Genomic DNA, 18,446 nt, shown 5'->3' with positions numbered 1-18,446 from the left:
GTGAGGATTTAAAAAGACATCTGTTGTGAAGTGCAGTAGCATTCCTCTTAGACCTGAAACCATGATAATAACCCTTGGCCTGTCAACAGGAGATCATCCACCGGCTGAAGGAAGACGGTTGGTAGACAGGGTGGGTGGTGGCTATGATGCCGTGCTGACATTTATTCACATTCACACCTAAAGTGGAAAACAGGATGGATAAAAAGATGGAGAGAGACAAGTTACGTCACTGTTTTTCTGTTCAAAACATATTCATCAAGTTCATATTGCTCCCGTCATGTCAAAAAAAGACTGTATGAGTGATTTCTCCATCACAAGCTGAACAGAGTGAAGTGTAAAGGAAATCACTTAAAGTAACATTAAATGGAAGGGGAGGTTGACGGGGACTGACAGGCTGATAACAGCACAGCATGGCAGGGAAAAGTGAGGGGAACATGCACGAGAGACTGTGACATAAAGTTTGGACAGAATGCGAAATAGTTCCATTTGCGTCAGCCATAAAACTTTAAGAAAGGCAGAGTTGGAGGCTGTGTCAAACATTTCAGCTGTAATGGGTTATAAACTGGGCTCTGCATCAGCCATTTCTGTCGAGATCATTGTCCTCATCCACGGGGGGGGTGTAGGGGAAGGAGCCGCCCTTTAGTCCTGCTGCGAGAAATGACCCAAGGCAGGTACAGACTCAAGCATGGAAATTATAGGGCTTAAGACACCTACAGCATTTACAGAGGCCCCAAAGGCACCATCAGCCTGTGTGCAAGCAGGCTCTCTGTGTTCCGGTTCATTGATAACTACTAACAGTGTCATCTGTCAACTGTAAAATGCAAATTTTCCCTTCCTTATAAGCTGTCGTCAGAGCAAACATACATAAACACATGATTACTTTTCTAAGCATACTTGTGGCTTTAGTTTTATTTGCCTTTAAAAAAAAAGATATCTCTTCACCTCAGTGCAATGGAGCTATATGGAATTATTGTTTATAGTTTATTGTGTATGGCATATTCAACAGCTACCATATATTTTCCATAACAAAAAGTATACATCTATACATATTGTACCTTCTGCCATTGATATTTGTTGTTAGTGAGTTGATGGGTAGAACATGGATTACAAAAAATAATTTAAATACATGAATGAATGCAGTTATTAAATGCTGTGCGGACCACATCAAAACCAGAATTCTGAGAGCAATCTCGAGTCAGAGTCCGCTCCACGACTAATAAGAAAAGGTCATGTTATCGTTATGTGAATTACTCACACAGAAGATGAGTAATAGATGTAGTAAAGAAAAGCTTCAGATAAAGAGGCAGAGGAAGAGGAGGGGCGAAGGAGAGAAGAGGTGAATAGAAGGTGATGAATGAGATGTCTGAAGGCAAAGAGAAAAAGCCGAACAGCAAGAGAGAAGTGGATTTTAAATTATATGGTGGCTCATGTCAGCAGCCGTAATTAGCAGCTTGGTCAGGTGTGATGAGAGGGACAGGAAGCATGAAAGGAAGGACAAAACCGCCAGAAACCAAGGAGAGTCTATGAGCAACAGAATCCACTCGACACATGGCAATGCAACAAGAGAAAGTGAATGGGAACAGTGTGCATTGCAAATGCACCTATGAATGATAAGTTGTTTGCATTATGTCGCGTGTCAAACGCGTGGATGACAAGTCTGAAAATTCAGACAATTCTTCGGCTGGCTGCTTGGCAGCCTGCCAAGTTAAATGTTGCTTTTGGAAAAGAGAACAAGGGGGGAGCAGATAGCTACATATGAACTAACAGCATCGCACAAGTATCAACACATTCTGAATCTCACCCCCACATAGCAGCACAGAAGGACAGCTGGACACAAGTCTCCTGAAAGGGAAAACTCAGGGTGAAAATGTCCCCGCTTGCACCCAGTAACACAACCTCAACAGTATTCATTTATCTGTATTTTAAGAGATGGCACAGTTTCCGTTAGTGTTTTTTTAATGGTATCAGTTATATACTATGATATATGCACTTCTTGAAATGTAGGATTTATACCAAATTAATTAATTTGGATAAGAGTTAAACATCTCTCAAATAAAAAAAACGGATGATCATTAGTAAATATCACGAGGAAAAGTAATTTTATGTGTCTCCAAGAGTCCGCATCTTTTCTGAGCAGTAGTTAAAAATTGTTTATTATGACAATATGTTATAGTTTATCGAGAACCTTTAGTATTGTGCTGCTTTGATGACCTTGTACTATAGGTCAGGATATTGTGATGTTTCATCAACCAAATAATTGAATTGAGGAAAAAAGAATGGGCAGATTAACGTTTTTTTTTTTAATGTGCTTTTTAAAGAGACGCTTTTCTTTTCTTTTTTGTGGTAGATTACTTAATCCAGGTAATAGTTCAACGTAAAATAAATATCAAGAATTGTGATTAGTTTCACATTAGTAATTCTGCTCCACATCTCTGGTAAGACTTCCGAGGCACATAACTGTATCGGTGAGTCAAACAGGCAACACTGATTGACTACATGGAAATATTTCAGTCTGCTGCTGTGATGAAGAGTTGGATATTATATGTCCTTGTATTCAAGAAGTGTCTTCATTTTAGCAATTGTTTTATGGCCGTCAGTTGCAGAACACCCTGAACAATGTTGTAGGATGAGAATGTGTGCTCTAAATTTTACTTTTCTTTCATGATCGTGCATAAAGTGTTAGATCAGGAACTGTTGTAATTTCCATGTGGTTTATGGTGTGAACTTATGGTGTGCAGCATTGAATCCTACATTCAAACAAGATTTGCTATGACGCTTTAGCTGAACTTATTTGAACTGGACTCGATCGATATTTCCAAACCTTGTTTCACACTTAACAAAGCACCAGAATGATCTAATTTCCTCTGTGCTGTGTCCCTGACTAATGAACACAACACAGGTATGCCTTCTTATCACCCAAAAGATGGAGTGGGTGTCTGTCAGAAAATGAAGATGTATTAGTCTGATCCGGACATAGCTGTGTGACAGCCAGTGCACCGGAGAAAGCCTCACGCCCCGGGGCAAGAGAGTGAAACACACACACACTCACACTCACTCACACTCACACACACACACACACACACACACACACACACACACACACACACACACACACACACACACACACACACACACACACACACACACACACACACACACACACACACACACACACACACACACACACACACACACACACACACACACACACACACACACACACACACACACACACACACACACACACACACACACACACACACACACACACACACACACACACACACACACACACAACCTCCAAGGAGGAGTCATGGGGCAAAGGGGAGGAGGGGGAGGGAGCACAAGAGGAAAAGGGAGTGTATCTCTCTCTCTCTCTCTCTGTATTTCAAACACACACACCTTCCCTCCTCCCAGAAGCAACCATCACACACTTGAGTGTTCAGTTGCACGGCCAGTCACACACAGGTACACAGGATACTGAGGTTGGGTGAGAGACGCTGACAGAGAGAGAGAGGACAGCCACCGGTTGCTCACTCACAATAAAGCTTTCAAGGAGGGCACCGACAGCCTGCCTTATGTGTGGCTCCTCTCAAGGCTTCACAGTAAGTTCAAATCTTTATTAACTGTATAATAGATTTTCTTAATTCTAATTTTGTGTCAGTGTGAACTGGAGTGATTTTTCAACTTGGCAACTTATTTATTTATTTTTTGCATTACAAAGGTGTCCCTTGTAACATAATATCAAAGTAAGGTGCTTTCTAGAGTCAACCCGTTACATGTTGTCCTGCGAGTCACACAGCTGTGTTCCTTTGACTCATGTCTTGATTTTCTGAATTTATTTTCTGCTGTGTCACTGGGTTGGATGGTTTCGGAGTGAGTTGTCACGCTTGTGACAGTCATTTCTAGTCAGCTGTGGTGACCACACTTCAGAGAAACATAGGGGGGGAAATGTCATCCGTAAATCTCATCTCTCGCACTTCTATCTGCATTTTTTTCCCTCCATGAGAATAAGACGAGATATTTTGTTATCGCAGCATTTGTGCATTTCAATGCCAGATTACTGTGTGAGCTTTAAATAATTTTACATTGATTAACCCAACTTTTTTTAACAACATCAAAAGGGGAAATATAATCCTAATTCAAGCAAAAAAAAGTAAAACTTTGCTTGTAAATAATAGTGCAGGTTCATGGAATTGTATGGCTTTAAAATACCAACATTTTCACTTCAATTCTGAGTTTGGTCGGTCAGACCTTATCACTGAGACAAACTGATGAGCCTGGAAAAGGAAGTTCAGAGAGGGCAAATCTGAGCATTGTCTTTCAATCACAAGCCTTCTATCTTCTTCTCTTTCACTATTTTATCGTTTATCCCATCAGTCGGGGAAGAATACCTTTGTCAGGGCTGAGGTGCCTGACAACAATCTTCCTGAGAAGGGACCGATAGACAGTAAGAGAAAGAGAAAGACACTTTAGACCTGGCTGAGTGCCAAGTCTCAGTCAGTTCAGAGGAAGTCTGGTAGATTCACTGGGAGCGCTGATTTCCTTGTGAAAGTGCTCCTGCTCCGGGGCTGACGTGCACAGGAACCTCCCTTATAGCTCAGGGGTTGGGGTTTTGGAGAGTCACAGGATGTATGGGACAGTGGGGGCAATGGGGCAGCAAGCATGAAGGTTCAACTTTGAAGTTTGTTTGTCCGGTAGAAGCTGTTGATGGAAAAGTTGAATTCTCCACCACTTCTCCTCCCCGACTTGGCCCTGTGTGTCGGATCTCACACTTTGCAATCTAATTTTAGCTCAATACAAAACTTGAATTCCCTGGGTACTTCGGCTGTTGTTTGAATTGTCTGTGTTCTTCTCCGTATATTGAAATATAAAAGGTCAAAGGAAAGAGTCTTTAGTCAGCAGCATAGATGTAATTCACATTGCAAGATAATCTGCTTTTTGAGACATTTGACGAGATTTTCTCCCACTTTGTCTCTTCCTTTTCTGTAGGCCTCCTCCTCTCAGTGCACCACAGCCATGTTAACATCAGAAAACTCACCGCAGAGCTCAGGGGTCATCACAACAGCAATGGCAGAGACGCAGGACGCAGACATGGCATCATGGAGCGAGGCAAACTTTGAGGAGAAGTGCACATATATCGTGAAGGACCATCTTCTGGGGGAAGGGTCCGAAAACAAGAACAAGACACGAGCCGAGAAATCTTTACCCAGAAACCTGGCCCTGAAGCGCTGCCACGACTCCACAGAGGTAGGCAGCAAATAAGGTTTTCCTTGTCTGTGTGTTATTCAAATTGCCTAGATAAGGAGTTCTTGCAAAACCCACGGCAGAGCAATAATATACACAAGTAGTAAGCAAGTATGTTTTGAGTAACTGCCGACTCCTTGCGTCACTCCAACATCCTTCCATCCACTCATCCGGGAAGTACTTGACATGTTGTTGTCTAATTTCAGCCTTTCCTCTCTGCTCTGTGTTGAGGCAAAGCTTAAGAAAGGCGAGCCCCTCAGCACACAGCCTGAGGTCTCTATGATTAGTAGCTACCTCCGATTCCCAACCCTTTGTCCCAGCACACAATTACACCATAAAGCATAGCATGGCACCAAGGCCCACCTAATGGAAAACAATGTGACCAGTCTTCTGGATTAGTTGTGTGGAAGTTGCAATTATTAAAGGGGAACATTTGTTTTGTTTAACTGGGTAGTAAATGGCAGATAACAGAGGTAAATGAATGATAGAAGGTTAACCCAATGGGCTATCCATAAAAAAGGAAATATTGAGTTTCCTTGTGCAAGATAAGGGTTGAGCCTCTGCAGATGAAAGATGGTTGTCTGGCGAGATAAGAGGAAGTAGCCTCAGCGTCTGCGGTTAAATACCTGTAACACCACTTTGACCTTCTAATAAGGTCTGTCTGGAGTGTGGTTGACACCAAAGAGCAGGATACGTTACAGTTATCTGTGACACAAGTGGAGCAGTCTGACAAAGCAAGGGTCAAACACGAGATAAACTCAATGGCTAAACATGTAGTGGTTGATCTTGCTACATACACTATGCCAGTATTGCTCCAATATGAAAGAGGGACTACATTACCTACATTGCTTTAGGGGATTTGAGTGGGGGATCAGCGTGCCGTAGACTGGTCAGGGTGTGCCCATGACACCTTATCCTCCCTTCCGCACCCTGGAGGCTTGAGACAGAGGGGTGCGTTTCACACCTGGAGGTATGAGAACAAGAGTGGAGGTGAAATTTTAATGATAGAGAAACTAAAGATAAGGTGGGCGATTGGTTTATGAAATATTCAGCATGGGAAGAGACGGAAACATTCTGTCACAGACCAGCAACATACACTATTTTCTCTTAGGAAGGGTTTTCATGACAGCCAATGTATAAAAATAACTACATACATTTTTGATTATTTACCAAGAAACCAGCACAGGGTGTTGAGTCAGATAAAAATAACTGTATTGCCAAGAATCACATCCCTCTAATTAAGTTTGGAAGCATCCGGGGTTTGCCCTGGCCTTCAATTTGTGAGCCACTCTGTTGTTGGATGATTGTGTGTCCTTCTTGTTGAACAGGTGCTTGGGGTGACCAGTAAGGAGCTGATTCCTCAGGGAACACGTTTTGGCCCTCTGGTGGGGGAAAGCTACACCAACGAAACGCTACCGAAAGATCCCGACAGGAAGTACTTCTGGAGGGTAAGTGAGCTGCAAGTGGGTCTTCTGGGTTTGAATGCTTGCAAGTGAAATTTGTCTTGTTTCTGTTCACATCCTTCATCTCCATGTGGAGACGTTGTGGTCGCTGTGGCGCGGCGAGGGTAAGCGGATGTGGTCAAACGCCTGACATCCTGTGAAAGTATGACTTGTTCTGTCATTGCTTGAGTCCCTTTGAATGCTGCTAGGTCAAATAGGTTAAATGTGCATGCAGTGTAAAAAGTGCGTTTGCCAGTTCTCTGCATGGCTGCCTGAGGTCACACACACACACACACAGCTGTTTGGTTTCAGTGACGCAGCAGTTCTCCTCTCACTCCGCTTCTCTCGGTATCACTGCCAGTAAATACACCATACACATGTCCGCGAGCTCCAGACTCATAAACTCTCACACTGACTAAGCAAGGAAGTGGCTTTGAGCCTGAGAACTGTTATGTTACAAATCAGCAGCATCAGGACATCTTCCATTACAAGCGCCGGTGCAATTCTACAGTTTAGAGTCAGCAACCATGAATTCATGCAACCCTAACCAAAACTTTCGACAGCCATAACACAGACAATGTGTTCGCACTTCAGCCATGACTCACAGCAACAAAGAGCAGATAGCATAAAAAAACTTTGTAAAGAGGGGAAATTAAGTTGAATTTAAATCGCTTCTTAAAAGGTCAGCAATACTTCACAACGAAGACGAGTGTGAGGTCTTGAATGGGCCAGATAGTACACCCAATACTACAATCCAGTCATACAGTGAAGTTCCTACTCAGATGTTTTCATAAATCCAAATGACTTCACACACCTACCTCGGCTGAAAGAACATTTCTTAACCATAGAGGCGCCAGGAAACCTTTCATGGTTTCATAATCAGTGCATATCATCATCAACCAACTTATCTCTTGTTGTGTTTCACACTCTAGGTCTTCTCGGAGGGGCATTTACACCACATCCTGGATGGTTTGAATGAGGAGCGGAGCAATTGGATGCGTTACGTCAACCCAGCCTGTTCTGTGCAGGAGCAGAACCTGGTGGCCTGCCAGACCGGGTTAAACATCTACTTCTACACCATCAAACCCCTGCAGCCGGGCCAGGAGCTCCTGGTGTGGTACTGTCCTGAATTCGCCCGGCGCTGTAACTACCCTCCACTGGGTCGACTGGCTATTGACAGTATTGGTAAGTGTGTGTGAATAGTGTTCATTTAGTAGGAGTTTTTCTGCAGATCTTCAGTTAACAAGAACCATTCCTGTGCCCACGCTTTGAGACACATCTGTTATTGTGGAGTAAGGCTACCAATCAAAGCGCTCGATCGACTGACACACTCTTTGTGTTTAAGAAGTTACTCAGTCACACCCACAGCCCTTTTGTTAAAGGAGGACACAAAGGAGGACAGTAGAGTCCTGAAAGCAGAGAGGGTCTGTCTCCAGGTATAGCCATAGTACCTGTGTAAGATGAGACCAATTTTAGGACTTAAGGTAATGTTTCAGTTTCCCTTTTTAACTTCACATAGAAACACAGCTGGCAGCTCTTTTACACACAAAGCATGTGGCTTATATTCACACACACAAAAAGAGTGCACATACTAGCAGAGAGACTGCATACACACAGCAAAATACTCATTTACACACAGACACACACACAAGAGGCTGCCTGAGGTGCTGACAGCATTCTGGCACGACTCCTCTTATTTATTTGGCTCTTAAGGAGGAAGAGGGGTAGGAACGCTCCAGTGACTACTTGAACTTCCTGACAAGACGACCTGCTGACAGATTGATATCTCACTGAGTGTCGGCTATTTGTTTGCTGAGAGCTGGCCTCTCAGGAGAGGGGGGAGGGTAACACGGGGGAGCACACAGTAGATAAGGGTTGCTCTGTGTTTGCGTGGGTGGATGTTAATTGTGTCCAAGGGTAGGTGAAATGTGGATGCATACTTCTGTATTTTGTCTTCCTCCGTTTGTCAGCTTGTGCCCTTTGTCTTATCTGGGGCAGGTCAGTCAAGCATAATCTCTCCTCGTGACTTCCCGTGTAGGAATTGGGAAGATTTGTTCAGATAAAATAGAGATATATAGATCTAGATTTTCATTTTTCGTGTAGACTTTAGTGGAAAAATAAATATGACTCATAAGTCAGTTTATGTTTTGATGGGTATCTTTTCAAGCATTTTTAGGATTATGTTTGCCTGGGGAAAATCTGGTATATCAGTCAGATAAAAGGGAGTTTCTTGTGTGTATTCTGTCCTGCTTGTGATGGAAAATACTGGCCGGCACTAATGTAAATAACATACTGTACCCACTAACTCCATGCTATCTGTATCCTGATCAGATGCCTATTGTTTCACATGGGGTGTCCACTTTCATAGATTGCCAGGGCAAGTCTGGTAGACAGTTCACAGACAGGCAAACACACCTTATAAAACACTGGACACAGCTTAAAACTTAAACTTAGACCAATGGGAACTTGTGTAATTTATCAAGTTAATGTCAGGGGGCTGAATGAGGTTACTGTTGCTGAACTTCTAGAAATTATTTCACCTGTTTCTGATGCCGTTTCTCAATTCTTCTGTCCCACAGAACCAAGTCAAGCTCAGGAGAAGACAACATTGAAACGAGGACACAGTGTCTCTGAAATCCTTCGAGACGAGCCCTCCAAGTCCCTGCCTGCCTGCCCCAGACGTCTGAGTAGCCCCTTGTCTCAGACCAACCTCTCAGCAGTTTTTCCCCTGTGTCCCCGTGTTGTATACCCGACCCAGCCCCACTCAGAATCCATCCATGGCCAAAGATATGTGACTCAACCACCTGTGCCATCCTGTAGCCCTCCAGCTGCAAAAAGACCGGCTCTTAGCGGTCCCTCTACTTTGCACTTCACCCTTCAGCACAGTCAAAGCCCTGTTACAGCCAAACCTTACCAAAAGCCCTCTGTACCTGATCGAGTCCATCCTGCTCTGAGGCCTTCCCCCTATCTACTGCCTCACTACTCGCTCGGCCTTAACAGCATTCTACCTCAGTCATTCCCCTTCTACAGAGACCAAATGAAACATCACTTCCCATCTCATTTGCTGCCTTTTGACAGCTATGCACACATCCACCCTTCTCTGGCTAACGGACACAAAGACTTGACACTTGCACTATCCAACACCAAACAAGACCTCATTCTTTCACAAAACAGTGAGCACAGAGACAACAAGGACCTCATAACCGAATGGACAAACTACCTCAGGTGCCCTTCCGATGACCTCAGAGATTTCAGACAATCTCCAAGCAGTAATGTTCATGCAGACCTCAGTTTACCTGCATCATCCAGTGCCTCATCCATGGCCACCTCCCTCCGAGGAGCACTGCCATCTCTTGCGCCTGGAGGATGTTCACCACCAGTGGGTATGGCTGCCTTTTCAGACTGCCTCCCTTCCAAACCCACCTCTGCCACTCAGAGACAAACTGAGGATGCAATGGACCTCAGGAAGATCAAACGAGGTGGACATATTATCGGCTACAAGACGCTGTCATATCCCCTCACCAGGCAGAATGGAAAGATCCGGTATGATTGCAACATCTGTGGAAAAATCTTTGGGCAGCTGTCCAACCTTAAGGTTAGTAACTCGTCATATTCGTAAGTTTGGACAAATGCCTTCACAAAGTGGCTAAAAATTGAGTTGCACATCGTTATAAGTGTCCGTAGAATACTAAAATGGAATAGCTACCCTGGTTTGTTGAGCTTTAAAGAATAAATAAATGTAAATACTACTTTTTTTACATGGTGTCCTTAGGTCCATCTGCGAGTGCACAGCGGGGAGCGTCCCTTCAGGTGTCAGACCTGCAATAAGAACTTCACACAGCTGGCCCACCTGCAGAAACACTACCTGGTTCACACTGGAGAGAAGCCTCATGAATGCAAGGTATGATTAAATCTTAAATTAAAGACTGACATTTTGGAAAAGATGTATACCAGCCTCATGTCTGTACGGTAAATAATAGTTGGCGCCAGCAGTCAATTAGCATAAAGACAGGAAACATGGAGAAGCTTATCTCTGTATATGTTACAAAATCTGCCTGCCTGCATAAAGACCACAAATTAATATGTTTGATCTTGAAGTTTCTTCAATCTGTAAAAAAATGTAAGTGTAAAACATAACTTTATCTTTTAACAATGTTTATTTCTTACTCCAAAGTCCAAAACAGCTCACTACATAACCCCCCTTGAAAGCCACATTTACAACAAATGATGTATAACTTTCCCTTTAATATCCACAATATTTAGAATACAGTATCAAAAACTATGACTAGGACACATTTTGAAACCTATTCTGCTTTTCTCTGTTTGTCCACAGGTGTGCCATAAGCGATTCAGTAGCACAAGCAACTTAAAGACCCATCAGCGGCTACACTCAGGTGAGAGGCCGTACCTGTGCAAGCTCTGCCCGGCCCGCTTTACTCAATACGTACACCTAAAGCTCCACAAACGGCTCCACACTGGTGAACGACCTCACAGGTGTCCTTGTTGCCCCTGTGCCTATCTCCACTACTGCAGCCTGCAGGTGCACCTCCAAGGCTTCTGCCCTCTCTCCCCCTCGGTCTCCCACAGACACTCCCCGGAGGAGCTACACCGAGTCAACGCAGAGATTGAGAGGTTCGACATGAGCGAAGCGGCAGAGCAGCTTGAGGCCATGGCTGCAGATGCCGAGATGGACAAGGGAAATGTTTTTGACTTGATAAAGAAGATGGAGTCTCGTACCTCTGGCCACCACGAAGAGGAGGAGGCCGAGCTGAGCATGTACAAATCTGCAGTTCTGCCACATCATGGCAGCCCTCTACCTCTGCATCCAACCAGTATCAAGCTGGAGTCAGGCTGCCCATCAGAGCCCTAAAACAGCCTTGCTAATCCAGCCGTATAATCCTTACAGGTCAACTCAGCAGCTGTCTGTTACTGCCCTATTTGAAGTAAAGCCTCATCTCAATCATGGATTGCCCAGCATATATACTCTACACAGGCTGTAGCGTGTGGAGAATCAAGACATTACCAGCATGGCCTGGGACCACTGACTGATTTATATTTCTTTGTTAATTTATTCAGTTTTTAACATTAATCTAAAATGTATGAATGATTTGTGATTTTTTTTTGTATTGTATTATTTTTTTGTATCTTCATGGAACGACTAAATATTTGCATAAACAAAGTTGTAGTTCACTGTACTGTTTCTATTTATATCATTTGTGTCTCTGCTTGCGTGTTTGTGTGCGTGTTCAAGCCTCCTAAGGACACAATTACTGTACGTACAAGACTATGTAGTGTCAGTGAGCTAAGCGTTACAGTGAAAATGCAGAGGAAACCTCACTTGTTTCATTTAACATATATACTTACCTTTGTGTGTGTACCGTGCTGATGTGGTGACGTAGATACACATCCTGTTATGAGTCTTTGGACACTCACGACCAGTAAGTGCCAACCCTTTACCCTGGATAAAAACAACAACGACAAAATGATCTTTACTATATATCAATAAGATCATGCTACTATTTTGAGCACGTACTTCCACATTTTAGTTTCTGTATTAATCACTTCACAGACATTAAACCAAAAACAGATGACTCTACAGTTTATTCCGAGATATTTATAACACAGTTGTTAGATTATTTCTGAGAAACACTTTTATAGCTTACTGTTAGGGAACCATACCAACCACATATCTGATACAAATGTCACCATGCTTCACATATCAAAACACATCAGGGCAGAGGGCCTGACATGATCTGTAACTTTCTGCGCAGAAGCTTTCTGTGATCCAATCATTACATTTTATAAAGGCTATCAGATGGCATACTGTTCAAAGTGGCAATGTAATGATGAGATCAACTACAATGCACAGAGCATGCACCTTCAATGCTGGTGTTACTCTCCTGATCAGGTCACATCATGCATAACAGCTGCTCTGGAGCTCTTTTGCATCCCTGCAAGAAAAACAATGTAGATCAGAAATAGTAATTTATCTGAAAAAATAACTCCACAGAAACTTTGCAAACCCATGCAGAACCCTGCAGGGTTAATCCAAACTATAATCAATAAAACCATTAATGGGGAATAAGTAAGACCAATCTCCATGAAACATTAGAATATTCATGATTTATATTAGTAGAGGTAATGTTTCAAGGGAAGCTGGTCTGTGTACAGTAACAACAAGCCACAGCGGTCGGTGAACTGATGGCCCCTTTAAAAGCGCGCAGTGACGTCACGTATTTTTGACGGGAGGCAGGCAGGCAGCGGGAGAAGAACGCATCAGCGGATGTGTCCCGTGTATCCAGGGCGAAGGATGCCCAGGATAATGTCACCCGAGTATCCTCTCTCCCGCCTATCCATATCATGATTAACGCTGCCGGGGCGGTCGCCCGCAGGATGCCGTCGGTGGTCCGGCGGAGCGCGTGCTGGATAGCGTGGTGCCAGGCGGCGCTGTTCGGCGTGTCGGCGCTGGTTATCGTGGCCGAACGGACCGCGCGTAAGTGGGCATATAATTCTGCTAGAGCGGGCTAACACTGCATACGAAAACATGGCAGGGCAACGTTGTTTTGGTGTAGAGGAATGTCGATAGCTGGAATGAATGAAACCGGCTCAGCCATTGTGCTTCGTGCTGGAGCTTTCCAGCAGCAGCAGAAACACAATTCAAACGGTGACGCTATATGGCAGGCGTTACTGTTGAATAGGCAAACCTAGCAAGTTTTGAGCTTTGTAACAATGGCATTGGTAGCCAAACTGGGGCCAGAGGACCTCCAGGGGTCATTCACTAAATGATAACCTTCATAGAAAAAAGGATACATATGGAATAATGCTCACCTTGAACACTTCTGTAGCACCCATCCCAGTAGAAATATTATTAAAATCGTAAAAATAAATACTAATTATAATTTTAGTTGGAATACTTAGGTATTATAATGATAGCACATCTGGACTCTATATTGGAAACAGTGTGCAGCAGTCTCAGGTGTGAGTCCCTGACTAAGCAGATCAATGGGGCAAGGGCAGGGCAGAGCCAGAAGAGGTGACTGGGTCTGTACAAAGTGTGACTTTGCCTGTAGAAGGTGTACCATTCCCGTAAGATAAAAATAATGTGGTGCTCCCTGGCCTCCAAACTTGAATCACACAGGGAAATGAGTTTGTTAAAGTGATCTGATGTTATCACAGTACAAGAGGTCTTATGTAATTAAAGACCTCTAATTGCAGGCTGTGATAAGGCCAGGAGTTAGACGCTGGTCTTTTTTTGGTGGAGCTTATCATCTCATTAGAACAGCTTCCACTTAAATGAAAGGATAACTCAATTGAGCAAGGTGTATGTGCTCTTTCATTTCTCAAGGACTCTGATGGCTAATGCAGCAACAACATGTGTTATATCAAACACATCCTCAGATAAAGAATGGGTTTGTGTTTCAACTGCATTTCCTTTTGAAATCAGACAGGCCTTATTAATATGAATTCTCAACTGAAATCAAATGTATCTCACCTGACATAGAAACACAACATACTTATACAACTTGCATCTGTGTGTCTGTATGTGTTAGTGTTCTATTGTGTAGGTTTTTACCTCTGGAATGAGGAGACGCAGTGGGCGGGCCTCACTCTGGGCCTCTTTCTACCGGGGACAGCAGTTCAGCTGCTTAGTATGAAGTGGTATTATGACGATGGTGATGACAGGCGATGCTACCTCTCAATCATACACATACTGCACTTGGGAATCTTCAAAAGGTAAGATCTGTCACTTCATATTTTGAATAACGAAATATAGAATAATCTGCATCTATAAAATATGCTGTTAGGATTTCATCTAGAGGTTAACAAACCAACCAAGTACACAGAACATATTTTCTGTCATTGAAACCTTCACGAGGAGGTTACTGTGTGTCATTTCTGTGGTTTATGTCTCTGTCTCCCTCTTCTGGCAGGCTATGGGACTGCATGAGGTCTGTGTTGCGCATGCAAGGCTCAGTGGCCGAGCTTGGAGCCTCTGTCATGCAGCAGGCAGATGTTTCTGCTCTCTGGTTGCTGGAGGCCCTTGTCCTCACGCTTCCACAGAGCCTTCTGCAGGCATATGTGGTTGTGTCCACTGATGTCGGCATCATGTCTCCAGGTACACTGATCTTAGCATGAGTTGTTTCATCTACATCTTGTATGTCAATTGTAGAAAGTAGTTGTTTCATCTGCTTGTGTTTTTACCTTCAGTGGCCTACTGCTGTGGTCTGTGTTTGCTGTCTATTTCCTGGGCCCTGGTGCTGTACAGCAGAGCCTGCTGCCTGATTCGACCGGGCCACCTGGCCATGCCTCCGGCAGCGCTGCTTTGCCAGCTGGTGTGGAGGGCAGGCATGCTCAGTGCAAGGGTGACCTGCCTCATGCTCTTTGCCAGGGTCTTTAACTGGTGGGTCGTCGGAGTAGCAGGTGAGCAGCAAGGAAGAGAAAGGGTGCAATAAAATGATTATAAATTATGAACACAGTCACTCGCAAATAACTGCTAGAAGACCAACCTACCAAGCGATTTGTATTCATTTAAGTAAAGGCGTTATGTAATTATCTTTATAGTGATGCAGCATGTCCTTGTAATCCAGGGTTTTACTTGCTTCTGCATTAGGATTTTCCTTTTATCTCCTTGTCTATTTTTACATTGACCTCCAGGTTTCCACTGGCTCACAGCCTCCTTCTGGCTGGTATCACAGCAACCAGACATTTGCACCGGCCCCTGGTGTTGGCGTGCCTTTAATGGCATTATGGGAATTGTCCACATCTTCCTCTTCCTCAACGTCAAAGACGGACCCTCCCGCTACCGCATGGCCAGTTTCTATGCAGTAAGACGTGACTCTTTTTCTTTATATTCCACCTACAGCACTGCCTCATTGACCTACACACAGGGCAGCTGCACACACACACACACACACAGATGTACACACACAGGACGATAGTTTGCATTGTCATTCTCACCTCTGCTACGTGCATGGCAAACAGTGACGTAAAGCTGCCTGCAGATGACTGATGGTGTGACCTTCTCTCCTCCTTCAGTTCATGTTCATAGAGAACGCCACTCTGCTGCTGGCCGCCTCCGACTTCCTCAGCGAAGCATCATGGGACAGCCTGACCCTGCCCACCACTGTGCTGTGTAGCTTCTTACTCGGTGAGTCACTCTCTGTCTGCGCCTCCTCTGTTTTGGAACGCTTTTGTCTCAGATGTTTATAATTAGACTTGTGTCAAAACATCTGATGATTGATGATTTCTGTGGTATCTGAGTAATGCAACACTAATAGTGATTCAGATTGTTTAGAAGTAATGCTAAGTAGGAAAACGTAGCAAAGACATGCAATACTAACAAAGATATTGATCGCAAGTTGTCATTTTTTATTAATTGAACATGATAAATAAACAGTAATACTTAGGGTACTAAAACCAACTGTTTCCTTTGCCCTGCATCCCAGGCGCTACCTCTCTGGTCCTATACTACCGGTTCCTCCACCCCAAGTCAACAGAGATCTCCCAGGGCACGGACCACAACAACATGGGCAGCAATTGTATAGAACGAGAGGAGTCCTCCTTCTCTTTCAGGGGTAAAAGCCTGCCAGATGCCTCTATTCAAAACCACGGCAGCTTCTCCCTCTCAGGTGTAGCCGGGTCTCTGCTGGAGCACCCAGGAACCTGTAGGGGCCGGGCCAACAGCTCCTGCCCCTGCTACCACCACCACTGGCTCCTCATTCGGCTGGCTCTAAAAACAGGAGACCTCGGGAAGGTCAACAGAGCGTATGGGGCCGGCGGAGCAGCAGCCATACTGGACATGGAGGAGTACAACCAAGAGTTTAAGAGCAACGAAGGCATGACTATCACAGGGGCTGGCAGCTGCGAGGGGGTCTCCACCTCTGAGTCTCAGGGGAAAGGCCTGGCGCCTCTCTCGGACTGCAAAGACGAGTTCCAGAGCGTGAGCGAGCCCACGTCAACTGAAGAACCTGAGGAGGAAGAGGAGGAGGACAGCATGGAGATGGAGAGCCCGATGGAGTCCCCCACATCAGATTTCAAACGGAGCTCGCCAGAGGGCAAGTCTGTGTTCGGAGACAGTCCGGAGCCGTACTTCTGCCCCACAGAGTCGAGTTCAACCTTATATTTCAGCACCGATCCTCAGTCTCCCAGCAGTGCCACTAACCTCCGTTTGGACCGGGACATTGGGGGTCTTGAACAGGGGTCCACCGCCTCACCTCCATCCCCAGCGATCCGGCCCTTCACAGAGATGTACGTGGGCTCATGGGACGGGTTGGGCCACGCTGTACTTCCACTCCTAAATTGGACTCTGGAGTGATGGACAGTGTCCCTCATCTCACGGGTCCCAGGAGACAGCTTATAATGTCCCGAAGAGATGAAGACGATAACTTCTAGGTTTCTCAAAACATAATCAGGGAAAAGGGAAACGGCAACTTATCCAACACTAAAGGAGTACACCAGCTTTTTATTTTTAGAAGGCTGCTTTAACAAGTCTGCTCAGAGCTGCAGGATGAGAAGGCTGGCAGAAATTCACCTCTTGATGTCCTTATATTAAGTAAAGTGTTGGGCACAGTATATGCAACAATTTGGGGATAATGCTAAGCTAGCCTATACTCTTCTCAAATCATAAATTATTTTTAATAGCAGTGCTTTGCCCACATGCTGGACACAGAGGTGAAACCCTCAGCAGTGTTTCATTAGACATGAAGATGATAATTAAAGAGCTAATTGGTCACAAAGGCGGTGTTTGAGGCTCAGACAGCTTCTACCTGATTCAACATTTTCTCTATTGTTTTGGTTCCAATTAAGCCTTTACATTTAGTTTAACTCAACAACAAAGTGAACACTGCTTCTGCCAGATTGAAATTAAATATTGAGGAAGTAACCCCTGAGTTATATCAATAAATGTCATTAGAAATATGCAGCTGTTTTATGATATCAGGCAATTGATGGTCTCTATATTACATACCGAAACTGCTGTTATTCATGTTAATAATTGCCAGCCATCATGAGAATAGAGAAACTATTTGTTTGTCTAGAGGGGGCATGAGTGTCTGACCTCTGAATCTTTACCATCTCAGTGTAAGCCAGAGTTTTGTTGGCCTTTTAAAAGCACAAGTATCTTCTGTATCATAATGTCTATTGCTGTGATTTTTTTTATTCCCATAAGAAAAGAGCAAATCTCCTCAGAAAGTTATATACTGTATTTTTTGTATAATCATGTCACTGGCATTGCTTTAAGCAGAGCTAGTCTGTCCACCTTGCAAAAACAGTTTTGATGTGTTATCTTTATTTACATGTTGACCATGTAATTGCTAAAAATGTATTTTTAATTTACATTATGTTGAGGGAAAAGTTTGTCTCAGGCACTGACTTTAAAAGCTTTTAAAAGTATATTGTGTAACAAATGGAAATATGCTAATAATGGTTCTTGTAGTGACTTTTATATGTGCTCTCGGTTGCTATTTCTAGGGCACAAACGTATTTTTGCTCAACTCTGCTCTTTAAAAGGGATGAAATCCACACACAAAGCAGTGAAATGATGCTGGGTTTTCTCGTGCACCCAGGTGACTGCCTATATGACATTTTGAACTGTGAAGTGCAAGGCCACTGGTGGCTTTAAATAAGCAATAAATAGCCTACATATTTGGGTGACTGGAATACAAGTGTTACTCATTCTTTAAACTTGGTGTTTTTATATTTATGGTATCAATGCACGTCTTTTTCATATGTTTTAAGCATTTTTAAAGGGCATGGCTC

General features: G+C 43.9%; 2 protein-coding genes across 2 annotated transcripts; both read left to right on the top strand.

Moving 5' to 3' along the window:
* The first annotated feature begins 3,448 nt into the window (after nucleotides 1–3,448).
* prdm1c (PR domain containing 1c, with ZNF domain) lies at nucleotides 3,449–11,842 on the top strand. The gene is made up of 7 exons (XM_079647093.1): nucleotides 3,449–3,605; nucleotides 4,993–5,250; nucleotides 6,576–6,695; nucleotides 7,622–7,874; nucleotides 9,269–10,284; nucleotides 10,462–10,590; nucleotides 11,023–11,842. The coding sequence occupies exons 1-7, from the start codon at nucleotides 3,579–3,581 to the stop codon at nucleotides 11,557–11,559; spliced, it is 2,340 nt and encodes a 779-aa protein (XP_079503219.1). The 5' UTR covers nucleotides 3,449–3,578; the 3' UTR covers nucleotides 11,560–11,842.
* Nucleotides 11,843–12,947: 1,105 nt separating this feature from the next.
* xkr5a (XK related 5a) lies at nucleotides 12,948–18,368 on the top strand. The gene is given in 8 exon segments (XM_079646311.1): nucleotides 12,948–13,182; nucleotides 14,240–14,423; nucleotides 14,621–14,805; nucleotides 14,898–15,110; nucleotides 15,345–15,514; nucleotides 15,726–15,837; nucleotides 16,136–16,891; nucleotides 16,894–18,368. Coding segments are annotated over 8 exon segments (1,941 nt in total). The 5' UTR covers nucleotides 12,948–13,049; the 3' UTR covers nucleotides 17,082–18,368.
* Nucleotides 18,369–18,446: the final 78 nt, after the last annotated feature.

The sequence above is a fragment of the Notothenia rossii genome, assembly GCF_949606895.1.
Source record: "Notothenia rossii genome assembly, chromosome: 8".
Lineage (NCBI taxonomy): Eukaryota > Metazoa > Chordata > Actinopteri > Perciformes > Nototheniidae > Notothenia > Notothenia rossii.
Note: the sequence above shows the minus strand (reverse complement) of the source record. Positions and strands in the feature narration are given on the sequence as shown.